General features: G+C 34.7%; 1 protein-coding gene across 1 annotated transcript in view; it reads right to left on the reverse strand.

Moving 5' to 3' along the window:
- ADAMTS3 (ADAM metallopeptidase with thrombospondin type 1 motif 3) overlaps positions 1-23,712 on the reverse strand; it is a 296,116-nt gene that overhangs the window by 256,094 nt on the left and 16,310 nt on the right. Inside the window, exon 3 of the mRNA XM_074228436.1 lies at positions 6,796-7,202. Within this exon, the coding sequence (XP_074084537.1) occupies positions 6,796-7,202 (407 nt within the window). The remainder of the gene's footprint in view (positions 1-6,795; positions 7,203-23,712) is intronic.

Raw genomic sequence — 23,712 nt, forward strand, 5'->3', positions numbered from 1 at the left:
ACAAATCATTAGAAAAGTTGGTCAACATTTAGAAAAGCAAAACAGTGATTATGAGGAGCTTCACTGGGAACAGGTCATGCCAGATTCACCTCATTCCTTTTAGTCACAAGGATAGGTTAAAGAAATACTATCAATATAGCTTACCTAAATTTGAGCAAAGCTCTTGATAAAATATTCTGAGAAAATGCATAGATGTTCACATAGACAATAAGAGAATAAATTCCAAGGTAACTGAAAGGATAGATGGAAAGAGTAATTGGTAATGGTAATGTCAGTGTTACTGGTTGCCAATGAAATAAAAGAAGGATCTCAGTTGGGTTCTGTGCTGTTTAATACAGTTTTTCTTTTTTTTTAATTTATTTAAGACAATGGGGTTAAATGACTTGCCCAAGGCCACACAGTTAGGCAATTATTAAGTGTCTGAGACCAAATTTGAACTCAGGTCCTCCTGACTCCAGGGCTGGTGCTCTATCCACTTGCCACCTAGCTGCCTCTGACATAGTTTTTCTTACAGATTTGTTCTACCTATCTCACCCAGGCTAGAAATTAACTCTTTTTCAACACAGGAGTTGGATCAGTTTGTCCCTCAATTCTATGATCTGTAAAATGGGATTTACGGTATCCATAGTACAAAGCTGTTGTGAAGAACAAATGAGGAAATACGTATAAAAAAAATTTGCTTCAGAGATGGGGAGGGGTTAAATGGGAAGAAGAGAATTTGGAACTTAAATTTTTTAAGTGAATGTTAAAAATGTACATGGAATTGACAAATATTTGATGATATAAATAAAAATATATTAATTCCTATAGAGGAAAGTTTTTGTTCCAAAGCCATAGAAATGTTAGCTGTTAATATGATTAAAAAATAATATTTGACATCAGTGTCCCTAAATTAATTCTGAATAGATCTACAACTGCAAAACAGAATAGAGAAATAGTTTGCGACTGTGTTTCTAATTATTTGCTTTTCTTCCAAGTTTATATCTTGAAAGCACACTGGGATCCTTTTTCCAAAGGATGATCCCACACACAACCAAAGTTGCAGTAATCACCATTACAGCCAACTCTCAATTAACTGGAGTGTTTAGGGAGAGACTTAACATATGGAAAATTAATTTCATATGCAAATAATATGGAGCCTTAGAATTATAAAGAATATTCCCATCAGCAGGCAGTGAAAAAAAAAAGGAGGTAAACTGCTTCCAAAGAGACCTGAGAGCAGCCTCTAATTACATATTTGAGATGGTCAGGAACACAAAGTTCAGGAAGCACTGGTAGTTCCCAATGGACTGCTTCTCAATCAATACACAAGGACCAGAATGGGAGAGGGCTCTCATCCAGTTGGGTATTCCAAGACTGTAATGTTGGCATTAACTCACAGAAAACTTTTCCTTTGAAAAGGGATGCTCATAGATAGCTACTGCCAGCTGCTTTGTTCCTTTTCTCTCTGGAAGTGTAGGATGGTAAAAGCCATGAGTCTGTTGGGAGTTCACATGGGTGGAACAACTAAGCAGAGGCATTTTAAAGGCAGGCACCAGTGATTTAAGTAAGTCTCTGTTTCTCCCATCCCAACATAACTATTTTGACTGGATAGAGAAAAGGGACTGGCCAATGTCTCCAGAATTCACATATGTCCAAATACTACATTATGCATAATCTGAAGAAGCCTTGGGTCTTTTTAAGGGTAATAGTGAATTGGGAACCAATATCAAGCAGGAAAGATATAACAATAACAACAAAACCCTCATATAGTCTTAGAGGTTTGCAAAATCTTTTACATTATCTCATTTTATTTGCACAACCCTGGGAAGTAGGTATTCTTATGACCCTCCCATCTTACAGTTAAAAGAAACTGAGGCAGAGACTAAGTGATTTTTCCACATCTCATAACTAATGGACACCAGGTCCAAGACTATCTACTGCATCACTAGGAAGTAGGTATTATTATGAACCTCTCCCATTTTACAGATAAAAGAAAACTAAGACAGAGACTAAGTGACTGTTCCCCATCTCACAACTATTAATTATCTCTTGCTGAATTTGGTATCAAATGGACACGAGGTCTAGGACTCTATCTACTGCATCACCTTCCTAGAAGAGTATGCCAAATTTAGTATTTAAAGATGTGACAAAGGTTTTGAAAATTACTCATGAATTTAAAGTTGATGGTGATTGGAATTCCTGTCACTGTTACAGACTGTTATAGTATTTACTTTGCCATTTCTATTCACTATGGCCAACCACATTTGAGTTTCTCTGTCACAAATCCTGAGTCCAGATTCTGTCTTTCACAGCAGCCAGATGACCCTACGCAAGTCACTTAACATCATTCAACAACATTCCTCATCTGTAAAGTGGAGATAATTGCATCTACCTCACTGGGTTCTTAGGAGGGTCAAACAGAAGGACATATATTAAAAGATTCATAAATCTTAAAGCCCATTATATCTATTAATTATCATCATCACTATTTTTATGCATAATCAAATCTCTAAGAATGGTTTATTTACTACAGGAATAGCATAAATAATAAAAACAGTAAAAAACAATAAAAATAAATAATATATAAACTATAAGTGAATGAGAAGGAATGTATAAAACTTGATCAATTGCCTGTTTTAGTCATCATAAACTCTTGGAGATTACTCCATTTTCCAAATACTGTTAGCCTTATTCAGTAAGCATCTGGCCTATTAAAATTTTTTCAAACTTACTTTTTTTAAGTGCCACTTTTATACACTTACAGAATCATTAAAAATTTGAGCCAGAGGGGACTCCCTCATCTTACCATTTCCCTTTTTTTTTTCTTGGTTGTGAATAAGCAACCACACTCCACAAACAACAAGTTATGATGGTGACTCAGCATACCTATAAAGTTTCTTCTTGTAACCAAAACTTAAAACAAAGCTTAATGATGCATAGTTAATGATCTATACCATTTTCCTCATGTTTCACCAAAGCATCAGCAGTTTACATAAGGGACTGAAATTAGGCTGATGTTTACAAAGGAAAACCAAATGTTTAGTTTACCCCTTCTCCTTTTGCTAGTTCTTTCGTTTATAAGTAGAGTTATTGTTAAACATTTTCCATCGTTGTATGTAGTATCCCATTATCATGACTTGCAAAAACACCGGCCAATTCCGAGTAGAGTTGGTTGAAAACACATGGTCATGTGGAGTAGGAATTACTTTTGTGTGCTTGGTCTCAGAGATTTGAGCTAGAAGTGGGTGGAAAGTGAGTGTCTTGATAGGAAAATTTCCCAACTGTTCCCCAAAAGGAGAATGGGCTGCCTACCAAAGGAATGACTACTTCCCAGTAAAAGTCTTCAAGGAGAGCCTGGAGAGATACTCATACCTTGGTCTAGCTGGCATCTCACATGCAATGTGATGCTGTGTTAGACTCACAAACCATTTAGGGTATTATTATTCAAATTATTCAAATGCCTTAGGTGCTCTTAATTATGAACTGATATTATGTTTCTAAATAGGATCTTATGACATTATATTTCTAAGTCAGATCTTGGTTTCTTTGGCCTTAATAAGATAAGCTCATAATTTTCATTCATTCAAAAGTCTAATATTTTGAGATTAATAATATTATAATTTTTAGGGCCTTTTGTCTAGATAGCTGATTTTTATTAGTATTGAGAATAAGATATGAAAACAGTCTCTTTGCCACCCAAGATTCCCAATTCCTTAGCATCTTAGTTTGTGAAACTTGTCTGGAACAATGAAATGTTAAGTGACTGGTCAGGAGTTACACAGCTAACACCTTACCAAAAGCAGCACTCGAACCTAGGTCTTCTAACTCCAAGGCTGTCTCTCCATGCATCCCCTCCTCTAAGAAGTATAACTAGAGGAAGCACTTTCTTACTACAAGGTAGTAACTAGGGATCCCTTGAATTCACAAAGTAGCCACCAGAGAACTATCTCTAATTCAATATTGCTTTTCAGACTCCTGTGAACTGAGAAAGAAACACAAAACCAAGGGTCCTGTCCCAGGCACTCACATATTCACAAGGCCTTTTGCTCACATTCTCCATAGAAGGTACTTAGGAGAGGGAGGAGAGAAAGACTCTATGTCATCAGAAACTTGGAGGATATCAGAGTCCCAAAAGACATACTCAAAAATAAAGAAAGAAATGGAGAGGCAGGGTCTCTCTGTTTAAAGCAGATATCATTTCTTGGATCAATAGCCAATCCTCTTTGGCACATCCCCCCTGTCATTTGGAATCAAGGAATTGACCAGAAACTTCTAGTCATGTATATTCTTTAGCAAGGATCAGAAGACATATGAGTGATTAAAGAAGAGAGAGAGACAGAGAGACTCAGGGAGAGAGACAGAGGGAGATGAATTGAGGCTTAGAGAGAATACACTAAGGTGAAAATGAAGTCTACTTCCTAATAAAGGAGTATTGGATTACTATCTCACATTTTAAGAATTTGTCAACATATGCTCATTATGTCTTTTGTATTTCAAGAATGATTTGCAGTGGAAGAAATAATAATAAGCTATTCTATTCCTGATATCTGCTACTTTGTATATTGAATATTTTCTCTAAAATAGATGCTATCAACCCCTTTTGGGGACAGCCTAGACATAAGCAGTTGATGCTGTTATTGTTCAGGCATATACAACTCTTTGTGAGTCCACAGACCATATCATACCAATATCGTCCATTGGTTTTTCTTGGTAAAGATAGTGGAGTGGTTGGCCATTTCCTTCTCGAGTAGACTAAGGCAAACAGTAGTCAAGTGACTCACCCAGTCACACAGCTGGTAAGTGTCTGAGGTTGCATCTGAATTCAGGTCTTCTTGACTCCAAGTCTAGCACTCTATTCATTGAGTCTTCTAGCAGCCCCAGACAAATAATCAAATTTCCCCAGGACTCTTGAATTGAAACATAATTAAATTTATGGTGTAAGGAAAAACCTAATCACACACACACACACACACACACACACACACACACACACACACACACACACACGTACGTTCCTAGATAAAGACCCAGAAAGGACTCCAGAAACTATTGGCAGTTTAAGTAGCTCAATGAATAGATTACAGACCTGGAAATCAGTAAGATTTGAGTTTGAATCCTGTCTCACATACTTAATAGCTATGTGATTCTGGGCAAAGTCCTTAACCTGTGCTTCATTTTCCTCAACTGTAGAATGTGGATAATGATACTACCTTACCTTTGAGGGTTTTTGTAAAGGTCACATACATGCAGGGCTTGGGAAATCTCAACATACTCAATAAATGCTATTGCTGATATTATCATCTAGCTCAGCCACCTCATTTTACACATGAAGAAAATGAAACCCAAGTTGGTTAAGAGAATTATACAAGGTCACACAGAGAGTAAGAATCAAGAATGGGATTACAACTCAGAGCCTCTGATTCCAGGGTCAGTACTCTTTCCTGCATACCCCAGTTTTTTCCAAAGAAACAAAATAAAGACTCAAGCATACCCTTAAAAAAAAATCTCACTTGCACAACAATCAGGGACAATTTTAGGATATCTGCAATGGAAAATGCCATCTGTATCCAAAAAAAGAATTGTGGAGTTTAAACAAAGACCAATTTAATTTAAAATTTTTTTAATTTGTTAATTTAAATAAAGGTATCTTATATAATTTTGCTATCCTTTTTATTTTATTTTTTCTTAAGGATATGATTTTTCTCTCAACACATTCAATTTTTATCAATGTATAGCACGGAAACAATGTAAAGATCATCAGGCTGCCTTCTGTGGCAGGTGGAGAGAGGGAAGCAAGATTGGGGAAAAAATTGTAAAATTCAAAAAACAATAAAATAAAATAAAAATTTCACTGCTAAGGACTTTGGGAAAACAATTGATAACAGATTATAGGCAAAAAAAAATCACTAACAGTGAATATTTCCAACCACCAGCTAAAGATCCTAATCAAAGAACAATCAAGACCTAACAAGGATAGTCCTTTAATTGTTCCCACCACCAGTGTCAGTAGCAGTAGCAGCATATTTAAAAGTAGAAAGGAAAAAGCAAGGCATGACATTGTCCATATGTGAGTACACACCTATTCACCCACCCAGATCCAGAAAATGACTTCTAATGGGTAAAAGGTACACTTAATGAGATAGATCCTAGGGCAGGGGTCTTTAATCTGGGGCCCAGGACCTTGGATAACTGTATTCAATAAAACTAGATTCCTATGTACTTTATACAGTTAAAGACATTTTTTCCCTGGATCCTGAGAAGGATCCTCAGACTTCACCAGACTTGCCAATGGATCTATGACCCAAAAACAATCACGTGTAAATAAAACTTAGCCCACAATCTGGAGCATTCACTGAAGAAGATAATGAATGCTTTGCTTTAAGATGCTTTTGAAATGAAGACAAAATTCTATTCTAAGAAGTAAAAGAATCTATATTAGTTTGCAAAACGATATTTCTAAATATTTGAAAGATTCCCTAAGTACTATTAGAATGGAATAGAAACATACTTATTAGACTTCCACTTCAAAAGCACCACACATTGAAATTTTTCTTAGAAGTTTTTGTATTCAATATACCAGATATAAATTATGTGCCAAAAAAAATTATACTATGCCTTTCCTGTTTCTTGTAAAGATGGCAGACCAAGTAACTTCTCACAACTCTAGTGCAGTATGTAATAATTTAAAATATGAACTCCTACCCACCTTTCTCCTTAAACATGCTGAAGGACAAGAGAGAGATCTCAGTGAGGGGTTGGGTTGGGGGATGAAGAGTGGATAACAAAAATGACAAAATGGCAGAGAAGTCTTACCAGACCATCACAGTTGCTAATGGCAACAGAAGTTCCTGGGATGTCTGTTAAGTCTCCAACATAAGCACAGTTCATCCACAAAGGTTCTCTTTTCCAAATCCTTTCTGAATCACTTCCAGGCTGACTATCATTTACATGGCTGGGTCTATCCTCGGTGACCACAGAAGTCTTATGCCATTCCACCATAGCTCCTGGTGCTACTAATTGAGTGTTTGGCCTCAGTCGGAGGTGAAAGTCCCTTCCAAAAGCTGTCACGTTGAAAAACAATTGCTCAGGGTTGGAAGACACATCCCTTGGTGCTCTCTTTTTGTGACTTGCAGAAAGAATGTGGGAGAGGTAGTGCCCCTGGAGGTTGGTGCTGATGGGAGTGACCAATTCGTACTCTCTAGATCGTTTTTTTGGCAAATCTGTAGGAAGAAAAAATACAACTATAGAACTCTTTCTTGTAATAAGAACAAACAAGATGGCACAATAGGGCTAGAAGTATGATGATTAGCAATATATGCCTAACCTGATCCAAAAGACAAATTCTAAATATTTTGGGTGTACATCAAACTTTTACTAATCAAACTCAGTGATAACTTTACTTAAGGAGCTTTCGATCTGACACATCCTGGACCTCTCAGAGTCTCATACATACAGGGGATGGGAATCATAAGTATCTTCTAAAAATTGAAATAACGAATAATCTGTCACAAAGGAAGAATCTTCCTGAGATAGAAATAACTACCTCTAATTCCTGTGCTAGCCCCAAGTTGTCAAGGATGCTAATAAGCAAAGAACAGATAAGGACAGAAAAAATAAAGGCCAAAAAAAGCAATAAACAAAATGTATTCAGGGACTTATTCGTTCAGAACTAGCTACATTTTCATTTTTCATATCTAATAGTCTCCCACAAAATATGAATCCAATTAATTAAAGGGGATTTCATATCTGAACAGTTATCTCTATTGCACAAATTCAGGGACATCAAGAAGACAAATTCCCCAACCTTCCTGTTGATGACCCAAATTTCACAATTGATAATTAATTCCTTGAGTTTAAGCTAAAGAAAGCCTGTGTCTCCTTTTGAAATACAACTATCCTGGAAAGCAAATTCAACCTTCTCAGTCTTTGTGATAATGAACTTCCTCCTTACCTGATAACTTCCCCCTAAATTTAGTTATCATCCTGATATTTGGGGTATTTGGGTATTTGGGGCATTTGGGGGGGTGGATAGATAGATAGATAATGATAAAAGAAACAAAGAAGGAAGGAAGGAAGAGAGAAAGAAAGAAGAGAGAGAAAGAAAAAGAAAGAATGAAAGAAAAGAGAGAAAGAAGACAGATGAACATACAGAAAGACAGAGATAGATACATATAAATATATATTATACATATAACTATCACAGTATCAAACAAATGGGAGACATGATAAAAATGCTCATCCTTTTCCACCCTTCCCATGTATGTATGTGCATATGAATTTATCCATCTCTAAGTTTTAGCCCCAGATTATCAATCCCTATTGGACATTTCACATTGGATGTTCTAAAGATATCTACAACTCCGCAAGTCTAAAACTGAACAGAATTATTATCCTATATCAGAATGGTTTCATAGCAAATAATAATTAATATTTCTATAATTCATTACAGTAGATAAAATGTTTTCATCATGAGAACCCTATGAGTTAGAGCCAGAGTGATGAAATTAATATCCCCACCCCCCAAAAAATGGTCTGATAGTAACAGAGTCAATATTCAAACTCAGGTCTGCTGTCACTGTTGTTTTCATTGAATCAGACCATGTTTTAAAGAGATCAGGGTCATCTTGCTCTGAAGTGCAAATTATCCAGTCACATTTCAAAAGTTATATAGATCTGTGATCTGCACTCTATCAGTAACTCCCTCCCATGGTGCATATTACAATTCACCCATACCTTCTTATTCTATACAACTACAGGTCATGTCTTCTCATAAATTCATGATCGAGGAGCCAATCAAAAATGTTGGGGAACACCCATAGAATTCTGGATGTTTTCTACATGTGTAAACTGAGAATGAAGTTCAGTCTGGACAAATGCCACTCTGATGTCATACTTCCTATTCAGTAATATGGTACCAAGTACTCATACCACCTTACATCTCTCCTTTGCTCATAATAAAGCCAATCACTTTACTCCTTCAAAAACATTATTTCATTCTCAGTTTGTTAAAAACTCATTAATTCAATGTTCACCATATCTGACACCAATAGACTCTTTGTCCATGAGGCATAGGGGTGGATCTTTTTCAGTCTACAAGACTTTGATTTCTCTCATTTCTCATAGTAGAACCATATTTTCCAACATAATTTTCTCCATGTTGTTCATCTGTTGTGTTGATGTCACTATTTAATCATATGTTCACTAAGTTTGGAGAGTTTCACCAGACTCTATAGAATTTCTCTACCTTCTTTTTGTTCAGTCATTTTTCAGTCATGCTTGACTCTTCATAACCCAGTTGAGATTTCCATGAGAGAGACACTGGAGTGGTTTGCCATTTCCTTTTCCAACTTATTTTACAGATGAGGAAACTGAGGCAAACAGGATTCAGTGAATTACCATGGATCACACAGCTAGTAAATGTCTGAGGCCACTTTTGAATTCACAAAGATGAGTCTTTCTGTCCCCTATATGTTAAACTTATAAAAATACATTATAAAAATACAAACAATTTCTCAGTGGATAAATGGTCAAAAATATGAATAGGCAATTTTCAGATAGAGCAATTAAAGCAAAAAAAAATGTAATGACAAGGTAGCAGAGTGAGGAAGGAACCCTCCAAAGTCCTTTCAAATTTCCCTCCAAACAACTAAAAAACTGCCTCTGAATTAATCCAAGGAGCAAGGAAGCAGCTTACCTTCGACCACCAAATACAAGACTCAAGAGAAACATTAAAAAGTTAAAGAGAAACAAGAAAGAGATAACATAAAAAATTCAATAAGAATAACTGCTATATTTCTATATGGTAAGATAATATTTGTAACTCTTAAGAACTTTGTCACTATAAGTGCAATTAGAAGGAGTATATATAGATAGAGGGTATGGAAATATGGTGACTTTGATGATATGATACCCCCCCCCAAAAAAAAACAAAATAAAAGGGTAGGAAAGAAAATTGCACCAGAAGAGGAAGGAGTGGGAGAGATTGAATGAGGGTATATTATATATTATATACCTAAAATAGGCATGAAAGAGCTATTATGGAGGGAAATATGGGGGTGGTAGTGGGCAAAACTTAGACATTACTCTCATCAAAATTGTCTCAGTTTGATACAGAAATCTATCTTATTCTAAAAGGAAATAAAAAGGGACAAAGATAATAGAAAGGGGAGAGGGACTGATAAGGAGAATAGACTGAAGAAAACTTTAAAAAGGGAAAGAATGGGAATTAAGGGGTTAGGGAATAAACAAAGGAAAGAAATCACTTGGAGAGAAATACACATTAGGTTATCTTAACTATAAATGTGAATGGGTTAAAGTCACCTATAAAATAGAAACAGATAGCAGAATAGATTAAAAGCCAAAATCCTGCAATATGTTGTTCACAAGAAACAGAGAAGAGGAATAGAACCTATTATGCTACAGCTGAAGGAAGAAAAGAAGGAAGGTAGCAATCATTCTCAGACAAAGCAAAACAAAAGTAGATCTAATTAAAAGAGATATGGGGGGACTAGGTGGCACAGTAGATAAAGCACTGGCCCTGGAGTCAGGAGTACCTGGGTTCAAATCCGGCCTCAGACACTTAATAATTACCTAGCTCTGTAGCCTTGGGCAAGCCACTTAACCCTATTTGCCTTGCAAAAAAAACTAAAAAAAAATTTATCTGCTCCATTGCCTAGTGTGAACTTTAAATGAAAATGTCATTAAGTCATTTTGAAGTTGATTCCATGACCCCATGACCCCATGTAGGGTTTTCCTGGCAAAAACTAGAGTGGTTTGCCATCTCCTTCTCTAGTTCATTTTATATAAGATGGAAGTGAGACAACAGGAAATTGAACAAACCATTAATGAAATTCCTAAGGAAAAAATCCTCAGAACTAGATGGATTCACAAGTAAATGCTACCAAACATTTAAAGGACAACTAATCTTAATGCTATAAAAACTATTTGAAAAAATAGTTGAAGTCCTACCAAATTCATTTTATGACACATATATGGTGCTGACACCAATATTATCTAATATTGTTAACTATAACAATGTTAGCTATAACAATAAGAGAAGAAAAGAAATTAAGGATTAGAATAGGCAATGAGAAAGCAAAGCTACCACCTTCTGCAAATGATATGATGTTATATTGAGAAAATTCTAGCAAATCAATTAAAAAGTTACTTGAAATTTCTAATAACTCAAGAAAAGTTGCAGGATACAAAATAAAAGCAAATAAATCATCAGTTATCAACTATATTTTACCAATAAAATCCAGCAACAATAAAAAAGAAATTCAATTTAAAATAACTGAAGACAATACAAAATACTTGGGAGTCTAGCTGCCAAGACAAACCCAGGAACTATATGAACACAACTATAAAAACATTTTTCAATACAAATAAGGGCAGATCTAAATAAGTTAAAAAATATTAATTCCTCATAGGTAGGTCATGCCAATATAATAAATGTGTCAATTCTACCTAAATTAAATTCTTTAGTATTATAGCAATCAAACTATCAAAAACATTTTAAAGAACTAAAAAAATTTTTAAATTCATCCAAAAGAACAAATGCTGAAGTTTATCAAGGAATTAAATTTTTCAAAAAAAAAAGGTAATCTAGTCAAAGTAGATCTCAAACTGTATTATAAAGTGATAATTATCACAATCTGGTACTGACTAAGAAATAAAGTAATAGAATGGTGGAATACATTAAATACAAATTGCCTTTTACTAAATTGCATAGTAATCTAGTATATGATAAAAACCAAAAATCTAAGTTTTTGTAACACAATCTGACAAAAACTGCTGAGAAAACTAAAAAATAGTATCGCAAAAAAACTAGGTATAGACCAACACCTCATACCATATACCATGATAAGATTAAAATAGATATGTGATTTACACATAAAGGGTAATACCATAAGCAAATTAAAAGAGCCTATTGGTCAGATTTATTAAAAAAAGGAAAAATTTAGGACTAAGAAAATATAAAGAACATTACAAAATATAAAATAGATGATTTTGATAATATAAGATTAAAATGTTTTTGCACAGATGAAATAAATGCAACCAAATTTATATGGAAAGTAGAAAATTGCAGAGGGGGAATATTTGCAACAAGTATACAGATATACAGAGAACTCAAACAAATTTATAAAAATGCATATCATTACCAATTGATAAATGTCAAAGGATATGTACAGATGAAGAAATCGAGGCTATCTATAGTCATATGAAAAAATGTTCTAAATCACTATCTATTAGAGAAATGCAAATTAAAACAACTCTGAAGTACCAGTTCACACCCTTGACAAAAAAAAACAGAAAATATTGGATGTTGGAGAGGATGGGAAAACTGGAACACTAATGCATTATTGGTAGAATTATGAACTGATCCAACCATTCTGGAAAGCAATTTGGAACTATGCCCAAAGGTCTACAAAACTGTACATACCCTTTGATCTGGCAATACTACTGCTAGCTCTATATCTCAAAGACACCCAAAAAAAGGAAAAAGACCTATTTGTGCAAAAATAGTCATAGTAGCTCTTTTGTGGGGGCAAACAATTGGAAATAGAAAAGATAGGGGCAGCTAGGTGGCACAATGAATAGAGCACCAACCCTGGAGTCAGGAGTACCTGAGTTCAGTTCTGGCCTCAGACATTTAATAATTGCCTAACCCCATTGCCTTAAATTTAAAAAAAAAAATTTTAATGGGAAATAGAAAAGATATCCATTTATTTGGGGAATAGTTAAACAAGCGGTGGTATGATTGTAATGGAATATTATTTTGCTATAAGAAATGGCAACTAGAATGATTTCAGAAAAACCTGGAAAGATTTAAACTGATATATAGTGAAATAAACAGAACCAAGAGAATGCTATACACAGTAACAGCAATATTGAATGTTGAAGAACTGTGAAGAATAATCATGCAATGATCCAAGGTAATCCCAATGGACTAATGAAGAAAACCTGCTATGTTTAAATATAAACTGAAGCATGCTGTTTTTCACCTTCTTTCTTTTTTCTTATATTTGAGACTTTTTTGTACAAAATGAGTGGATTGGAAATGTTTTGCAAAATTACACATGTATAACCTATATCTATGTGATAGGGAAGGGAGGGAGGGATAGAATTTGGACCTCAAAACTTTAAATAAAAATGCTTTTAAAAATAAATTAAAGCTACCCATATCACATGAAATGTTCTCAATCATATTGATTAAATAAATGAAAATTAGATCAACTCTGAGGTACCAATGCATATTATATTGGCTAATATGACAAAAAGGGAAAAGGATAAATGTTGAAGGGGATGTGAAAAAACTGGGACATTAATGACAGTTGGTGGAATTGTGAACTGATCCAACCATTCAGGAGAACAATTTGAAACTACGCAATCAAGGGCAATCATACTGTGCATAACCTTTGATCCAGCAATACCACTGCTAAATCTGTATCTCAAAGAGATTTTTTTTTTTTTGGTTTTTGGTTTTGCAAGGCAGTGGGGTTAAGTGAGATGTCCAGCTAGGTAATTATTAAGTATCTGAGGTCACATTTGAACTCAGGTCCTCCTGACTCCAGGGCCGGTGCTCTATTCACTGCACCACCTAGCTGCCCCTCAAAGAGATTTTTAAAAGGCGAGAGGAAAAAACAACTTATTTATACCAAAAAAATTATAGCAATTCTTTTTGTAGTAGCTAAGAATTGGAAATTGAGGGGATGCCCATCATTTGGGGAATGGCTGAACAAGTTGTGGTTCATGACTTCAATGGAATATTATTGTGCTATAAGAAATGACAAGCAGGAAGATTTCAGAAAAAAGGTAGAAAACTAACAATAATTGATACAAAGTGAAGTGAGTAATTAAGCAATGTTGAACTATGATGGACTTAGCTCCTTTCAGCAGTTCAGTGATCAAGGACAATTCTAAAGGACTTCTGATGGAGAATGCCATCAGCATTCAGAGAAAAGCTAGGGAGTCTGAACACAGATCAAAGCAAAGTATTTTCACTTTCTAAAATTTGTTTCATGATTTTTATTCTTTTTCTCTTTTTTATCCTCTTTAGTTCTGATTCTTCTGTCACAATAAAATATGGAAATCTACTAAGCATGATTGTACATGTAAGACCTATATCAAATTATTCACTGTCATAGGGAAAGGGGAAGAAAAAGGAAAGAGAAAGATGTGTAACTCAAAACTTTACAAGAAGATAAATGTTGAAAACTATCTTTGAAAGTAACTGAAAAAATAAAATAAAAGAAATGATAAGCAGGATGATTTCAGAAAAACCTAGAAAAATTAATAAAAAGTGAGACAAAGTGAAGTGAGCAGTACCAGGAGAACATTGTACACAGTAGCAGCATTATTAAATGATGAAGAATTGTAAATAATTTAGCCATTCTCAGCAGTACAATGATCGAAGACAATATCAAAGCTAGATTTACAAAAGTTCCAATGAGTTTTCTTGTATTACTTCCTTGAAATCACTTTGTCCTTCAAGTTTTTTGATTTGTCATTTGCTTTTCCAAGACCTAGGATCTTGAAATTATTTCTCTGCATCCTACCATCAAAGACAATTACTTTGATGAATACAAACTGCATGTGTTCTTTTTTAATAATTCCTTTTGCATCTTTTTGGTTCCATTTGCTGTATTCAATTTTTTTGCCCTATTTGTGTTTCTATGATTCTATTTTGAAAATTGATTTTCAACCTAATTGTTCCATTTCATTCCTAATAACTTCTCTTAAAAGTTGCACTTAGCTTTTGAACCTTTCTAGAATTTCTTGTTGTTTTGAGATCTTTGGGTAATATGCAGGATTATCTTTTTTGATGGGTAATTTTGGTTCATTTTTCTCTCTCAACTAATATGAATTCATTATTCTATCCTGCTCTAGCACTTTTATGATTTTTTTCTTTAGGTCTCTCTGAGCTGATTCTCAGTTGTATTACTTGTTTGTGAGCTAGATTTTTACTCTAACCCTTGGTCTTAGATTAGTTTTTTGGTTGTTTTTCTTCCAATTCTTTGGATCCTCTCCATTAAAAAACTGGTATATAGATACCTGAGATGGGGCATCTTCCATCTCTTCATTGTGGGGAATAATGAGAAGGCTTGGCTCAAGTCCCTGCCCAGGGTAAATTGGGTAGAATGGGAAGGAATAGGGAGAGAGAATAAGAACTAGCCCCAGGAAGATTTCTAATCTCCATTTCCCTCAAGAAGCTTTTTCTTCCTCTAGGTTCCTCTGCTATAGTTCTACTGCCCACATTTTCTGCCCCAATCCATCAACAAGTCTCACTTTCCTGAGCAGAATAAGTATCTACCATATCTGAAAAGGTAAGAAAGGGTTCTGATTGAATTTATTGTCATGCAGAAACTCAGAAGGAAACTCCTCACTTGAACCTGCATACATTGCTGCTTCACTGTGTTCAACACAGAAATTAAGTTGAAAAGAATTCATATTGTCATCTGTATAACAACTACAACTCTTTCCCCCCCCCATTCCTTTCCAAGAGACCCTTTCTAGTCCAAAGTCACCAAGGGTTTATTGTCTCCCTACAAATAAAGGATATGAGATCCCCTCAGCTTTCTCTGATAGCTGTGTACAAAAACAGATCCAAGTGCCAGACTAAGATGAGTATAATACCAACATCTGTGTAGACAATAACTGATCCAAGTGCCCGACCAAGCTGGGTATAGCACCAGCAATAACATTATCCTTCCCCTTAAGGACTGAAACCCTATGTAATAAGCACCAATATTGTGGTCTATTATAAGGACAGCACTTTGTAAATCTTAAAGTTTTATGCAAATATATACACTATAGACATATAAATTCACACACATATGCACGAAAAGGGGTGCTGATAAATGTTTAACAACCAGCCCTCCCAAAAAGTATAACCAAAAAGTTTTTCATTTGAATCTGCATTTCCACAGTTTATTTATTTATACATTTTATTATATGTATTATAAATAAATCTTCACTATTTATTTAGATTTTCTTGAGTCTAAACAATTAGCAGAACTATAGATTAAGCCCTGATTTATAGCATTTGCTGGTTTCTGAGATGTAAATTGACACATCAAGAGACATGGATAAAGCATCAAATTGTGATTTCATGGCTAGGCTAGGAAATGCCTGCCATCCATGCAGATCGGCACTTTGCAATTTATAGTGCTAGAATATACCCTGGAGTACTGAGAGGTTAGGGCAAAAGTCAGTCAAGTATTTCTCTAATTACCCACCATATGTAAGGCATGGCATAGTGCTACTATGTTCTGGGGATACAAAAAATGGTACAAAAATAGTTGGGCAAGCCACTTAACTCCACTTGCCTTGCAAAAACCTAAAAAAAAAGGAAAAAAATAGTTCCTTCTCTGAAGGAACTTAGTCTAATGGGGAGATAACAGATTAACAATTGGATACAAACAAGCCACATACAGGATAAATTAGAGATAATTTATAGAGGGGAAACGGTAATATTAAGGGGGATCTGGAAAGTCTTCCTAAAGAAGATTTTAGATTTTAGCTGAAACTTGACAAAAGCCAAGAAATCTAGGAGACAGCAACCAGATGGTCAAAAAGCTATAGAATTGGGAGATAGAGCGGCTCATATAAGGACTAAGAAGAAAGCTGTGTCACTGGGTCACAGAGTGCGTGGAAGAAGATTGGAAAGCGTGACTTGCTCAGATACGGAGCCCATATATATGTATATATATGTGTGTGTGTATATATATATATATGTGTATATATATACATATATATATATGTATTTATATGAGACCAGAACCTAGCTCTTTCTCAGTTCAAATCTATCTCTTATGCACTGAGCCTCTCTAGGACCAATTAGTAATGTAAATGTATCAAAGAATATCTATAAAGGCACAATGATATGAACTCTAAACATGGATCAAGTCAACCTCAAAAATAATTTCAACGACTCTAAAAATGTTTTTCAGCTGTCATGTGAAGAACAACATTGCCATCAGCAATGACAAAAAACTGAAGGGAAAAAAACTGAGATGGGAGTATGGCCTTAAGGAGTCATATAAAGAGACTGGCCAAACAGAGAGGCCTTCTGTGGTCTGTAAACATGGAGATAAGGAGGAAACATCTTTTCTCAAAAGTAAAATTAATTGTGACATGCAGAAATGTTTAACTCAGCCAAACTCTTTGGCCCAGTGCATCTCTAGGCCCTTATCATTTCAGACCCAGGAAGTATGTTCACAAATTTTCTAACCCAACTACAAATCTTTGTTTTACTTCCAGAGTTTCTTTGTTTATATATTTAAAAGCACATGTTAATTTTTTTATTCATTATTAGGACAGAGGAAACAAATAGTTGTAATCTTAAAATTCTTCTCATTTTTTAAAATCTGGCTTTGAAAATAGACTCCAGTTGCCCAATGTTTGTGTTCAAGAAAACCATTTAGGGAAGAACAGCATATTTCTTCAGAGCATAAAATCAGGTGAAGAAGAGTTTTAAAAGGGGGAGGGAAAATTTTTTAAGGAAAATATTGTGGTGGATTTAACTTTGTTCACTTTTTTTTATTCTGTTTAGCCATGCTGATAAATGTGGAACAGGGCTCTTTTAAAAAATAATAACAGGAGACAAGAATGTTAATGCTAATCGTAGCTCTGGGGGCACATTCTTTTTAAAAGTATTTGGAATCAATACTGTTCATGGCTATCAGAAATATTTATTGGTTCATGGCCAGTCCTGGACCCTATAAAAAATAAGTTACCAAGAGATAAATCCAACCACACAATTTCAAACCAATGACACTCCCCCAGACACTCACCAATGAAAAGGCTTATAAGTAAATTAGAAACAGCCTGATAAGCTAAGACCTGAAATGAGAAAATTTGACTATGGACATGAATAGGAACAGGGAATAACCCATAATTTAAATTATATAAAGAATTCCGCAAAAAGAAAACTCCCTCTACCACTACTTTGAAAGGTAATAGCATTTAGGGTCACTAGAAATAACATCCCACCAAGATCTATCCAATCCACATAGCTCATGATAATCATGAAGAGGTCCAGGTTGACTCCTCCATCTTGTAGCTCTATCCTAGCTGTTCTTTAGTTCCTAGAACTCTGCCAGAAATTCTATTGCTCAATTAAAGCTGCTCCACTATTGATGGTTCACATCCTAGCCTAACCCAAGATTTCCTCACCACTCTGACTCTTCCATCTGTTGCCAATCCTAGGACCACACATTTCCCTGAAAGGTCTCCTTTCACAGAATCACATCTATTCCTATAGCCCTGTAAAAATAAGTATTTCTCTCCAACTTTTTAGTTTCTACCTTCTATCTATAACCCTTTTTAGAAGTCCAAGTTCAACTGGTCTTGCAAGGTGGAGCAAACACTGTAAACATCATGGAGGATCTTCAGTGAAGGTCTGTCTCTTGGGGGGTGGGGAAGGAAACCCGGCTAGATGGGAGAGCAGGAAATCCAGAAAAAGGTATTAGCCACAATACAACCCAGATCCTAGCAGCTAGATAGCAAGACAACAGGGAGGGTCTCAATCCCAGACAAAGTCTGAATCCTGGGAACACTGGTACAAAAGACTGGACTGGATTGGAAACAAAACCTCTGCATAGGCAGAGTCTGGACACAAAAGAGGAAACAAACCCCTGCATAGTTATGCCTGGGCTGCATAGGCAACATCTTGGCTAATGATAAACCCCCAGCACTAATCTAAAAAGATTGGGTCTATACCCCCTATACCACAGGAGCAAAACTCAATAATCAAAATGAGAAAAAAACAAAAAACAAAAAAAAAGCACTAACCAGAGAAAGCTACTATGCAGATAGAGATGATAAAAATGCCATCTCAGAAAAAATCAAAGAAAAATTACCTATAAAGAAGTCTATTAGGGGCAGCTAGATGGCGAAGTGGATAGAGCATTGGCCTTGGAGTCAGAGCACCTGAGTTCAAATCCAGCCTCAGACACTTAATAGTTACCTAGCTGTGTGGCCTTGGGCAAGCCACTTAACCCCACTGCCTTGAAAAATCTAAAAAAAATAAAATAAAATAAAAATAAAAGAAGCCTATTAATTGGACTCAAATCTAAAAACCTCATAGAAGAGCTTAAAAACCAAAAAAGAGAGGAAGAAGAAAAAAGAAAAAAAGAAATGAGAGGGGCAGTTAGATGGGGCAGTGGATAGAGCACCAGCCCTGAAGTCAGGAGGACTTGAATTCTCAGCCTCAGACACTTAATAATTACCTAACTGTGTGACTTTTGGTAAGTCACTTAATCCCATTGCTTTACAAAAAGCAAAATAAAATAAAATAAAATAAAATAAAATAAAATGAGAGCCATGTGAGAAAATTATGAAAAATTGACCCAAGAAATAAAGTCCTTTAAAAGTAAAAATAAGCAATTGGAAAAAGAATATTACTCTTCAAAAAATAAAGCTAACCAAATGGAAAAGAAAAACACAAAAGCTAACTGAAGAAAATAAAACCCTAAAAATTAGAATTAGACAAATAGCTGCCCCTATTACTAAAACTCTTAAGAGAGACCTTCAGGGATGTCTCAGTTCTTAGAGAACTTAGAATCTCTATACACAAATAAATCAGAAGTGACTTTTTAACTACACAGTCCAATAGGGGCAGAGGGTAGGAGCATACTTAGAAGGGTTGGACATAAATTACTTTTTAACATTAAATTCTTGGGAATCCATCTCCCAAGACAAACCCAGAAATCACATGAACACAATTACAAAGCACTTCTCACACAAATAAAAATCAAATCTAAACTTTAGGAAAATGTCAATTGCTCATGGTTAAGTTGAACTAATATAATAAAAATGACAGTTCTACCCAAATCAAATTACTTATTACATGCTGCACCAATCAAACTACCAAATAACTATTTTACTGAGTTAGAAAAAATAGTAACAAAATTTATCTGGAGCAACAAAAGTCAAGAATATCAAGGAAACTGATGAAAAAAAATGTAAAGAAAGATAGCTTAGCTCTACCAGATCTAAAACTATACTATAAAGCAGAAGTCATCAAAACTGCCTGTTACTAGTTAAGAAATAGAGTAATGGATCAGTGGATTAGGATAGATTCAAAAGAAACAGTAGTAAAAGGACTACAGCAATCTACTATTTGACAAAACCAAAGACATTAGTTTCTGGGAAATGAACTCCCTATTGGACAAAAATTGTTGAGAAAAATGATAAAATATTATGGAGGAAAACTAGGCATAGGCCCATATCTCCCACCCTATACCAAAAAAGATCAAAATGGGTATAGAATTTAGACATAAAGTGTGACACCATAGGCCAATTAACAGACCAAGAAATATTCTGTCAGTTCTATAGGAAGGGGAGAAGTTTATGGCCATGCAAGAAATAGAGTACATCATAAACTGCAAAAAGGAATTATTTTGACTATTTTAGATTTAAAAGATTTTGCACTAATAAAACCAATGCTGCCACAATTAGGAGGAAAACCAAAAAGCTGGGAAATAATTTTTGCCACTGGGGGTTTTGATAAAGGTATCATTTCTAAAATATGTAGAAAATTACATCAAATTTAAGATTACAAGTCATTCCCCAACTGATAAATGGTCAAATGATTATGAATGGACAGTTTTCAAATAAAGAAATTAAAGCTATATATAAAAAACCATATGAAAAAATGCTACAAATCATTACTAATTAGAGAAATGCATATTAAAAGAACTATGAGGTTCCACTCCACATCTATCAGATTGATTAAGATGACAAAAAGGGGAAACAAAGTTGGAGAGGTTGTGGGACATTAATGCATTGTTGGTGGAGTTGTGAACTGATTCAACATTCTAGAGAACAATTTGAAACTATGCCCAAAGAGCAATAAACTTGATCATACCCTTTGACCCCAAACCAACACTAGGCCTCTATCCAGAAGAAATCATAAAAAATGAGAAAAGTCCCCATTTTCAAAATATTCAAAACAATTCTTTTCTGTGATGGCAAAGAAGTAGAAATTGAGAAAATGCCCATCAATTGGAGAATGGCTAAACAAGTTATGGTATATGAATGTTGTAGATTACTATTGTTCTATAAGAAACCAGGAATGGTCAGAGAAGCATGGAATGAATTACAGGATCTGTTGCTGAGTGAAGAGAGCAGAACCAAGAAAACATTGTATACATTAACAACATTGTGCGTTGATCAACCTTGATGGATGCAGCTCCTCTTCAGGGAGCTAGGACAACCCTGGGACACCTGCTGTGGCAATGCTATCCCTATCCAGAAGAAGAAAAACAAAAAAAAATTCTATAGAATCTAAATGAACTACATTCACTTTTTTTTAAACAATGCAATGGGGTTAAGTAACTAGTCCAAGGTCATAGCTAGATAATTAAGTGTCTGAGGCCAGATTTGAACTCAAATCCTCCTGACTCAAAGGCTGGTGTTGTATACACTGCACTGGGGCAGCTAGGTGGTATAATGGTAAAAGCACAGTCCTTGAAAGCAGGAGAACATGAGTTCAAATCCAACCTCAGATACTTGACACTTAGTAGCTGTGCGACCTTGGGCAAGTTGATTATCTAGAATCCAGGCTCATCTCCAGTTGTCCTGATTTCTATCTAGTCAGTGGACTCAAATGGCTCCAGAGAAGGAAGTGAGGCTGATAACTTAGCACCCCCCCCCACTCAAATCCAATTCATATTTACTTATCATGACATCACCTCTCTAATGTCATGGTTTTCTTCAAGAATGAAGGTTAAACAATGACATTCTAAATCCCCTGCACCACCTAGCTGCCCCCAAAGCAATTTTAGAGGAAATTTTATATCTCTAAATGCTTATATAGAGAAAGAGGAGATCAATGAACAAGGTATGAAATTTTAAAAAGCTAGGAAAGAGGGGCAGCTAGGTAGCACAGTGGATAGAGCACTGGCCTAGGAGTCAGGAGTACCTGAGTTCAAATCCACTTAATAATTACCTAGACACTTAATAATTACCTAGCTGTGTGGCCTTGGGCAAACCACTTAACCCCATTGCCTTGCAAAAACTAAAAAAAAAAAAAAAAAAAAAAAGCTGGGAAAGGAAAAAATTAAGATCTCCAATTAAATACCAATTTAGAAATTCTGAAAAATCAAAGGAGAAATTAAATAGAATTGAAAGCAAGAAAACCATTGATTTAATAAATAAAACTAGGAGTTGGTTTTATGAAAACTCAATAAAATAGATAAACCTTTGGTTGATCTGATTAAAAGAAAAAAAGAATAATTCCAAATTACTAATATCAAAAATCAAAAGGGTGAACCCCACCACCAAAGAGGAGGAAATTAAGGAGATATTTTGGAGCTATTTTGCCCAACTCTATGCTAATAAATTTGATAACCTGAATGAAATGGATGAATATTTTAAAAAACACAGCCTATTCAGATTAACATAAAAGGAAATAAAATACTTAATCCCATTTCAGAAAAAGAAATTGAAGAAACTATCAATAAACTCCCTATGAAAAAGTCTCCAAGTCCAGACATATTTACAAAGTAAATTCTACCAAACATTTAAAGAACAATTAATTCCACTTCTATATAAATTGTTTAAGGGAATAGGAAAACAAGAAATTCTGCCAAATTCCTTTTATGACATCAATATGGTGCTGATACCTAAACCAGGAAGAATCAAAACAGACAAGGAAAATTATAGACCAATATCCCTAATGAATGTTGATGCAAAAAATCTTAAATAAAATATTAGCAAAGAATTTACAGCAAATTATTACTAGGATAATACACCATGATCAGGCAGATTTATACCAGTAAGCAAGGATGGTTCAATATTAGGAAAACATGCAACACAATTGAATATATCAGTAACATAACCAACAGAAATCATATGATTATCTCAATAGATTGACAAAATACAATATCCATTCCTATTAAAAACACTAGAGAGTATAGGAATAAATGAGGTTTTTCCTTGAAATAAAAACCATTGACAAATATTATATGTAATGGGGATAAATTAGAAGCATTTCCAATAAAACTAGGATGAAACAAGAATGCCCTTTATTACCATTACTATTTAATATAGTTTTAGAAATGTTAGCTTTAGCAATAAAAGAAGAAAAAGAAATTGAAGGAATTAGTATCGGCAATGAGGAAACAAAACTAACTCTATGCAGATGATAGGATAGCATACTTACAGAAGCCAAGAAAATCATCTTTAAAAAACTACTTGAAACAATTAAATTCAGCAACATAGCAGGATAAAAATAAACCCACAAAAATCATAAGCATTTCTATATATGAACTACAAAAGCCAGAGACAAGAGATAGAAGGAGAAATTTCATTTTTAGTAACTGCAGGTAACATAAATTACTTGGGACTCTATCTCCCAAGAGAAACCCAGAAAAGTTATGTGAACACAATTACAAAACATCTTTCCCACAAATAAAGTCAGATCTAAACAATTGGAAAAATGCCAAATGCTCATGATTAGGTCAAGCTAATATAATAAAACATGACAATTCTACCAAAAATTAAATTTCTTATTTAGTGCCAAACTGCCAAATTTAGATATCAATCAAACTACGAAATAACTATCTTAGAGAGTTAGAAAAAAATAGTATTGAAATTCATCTGATGCAGCAAAAGATCAAGAATAATAAGGGAACTGATGAAAAAAAATGTAAAGGTGGCCAAGCTCTACCAAATCAAAAACTATAAAACAGCAATCAGCAAAACTACCTGGTATCAGTTAAG

This window comes from Macrotis lagotis, chromosome 3, assembly GCF_037893015.1.
Source record: "Macrotis lagotis isolate mMagLag1 chromosome 3, bilby.v1.9.chrom.fasta, whole genome shotgun sequence".
Lineage (NCBI taxonomy): Eukaryota > Metazoa > Chordata > Mammalia > Peramelemorphia > Peramelidae > Macrotis > Macrotis lagotis.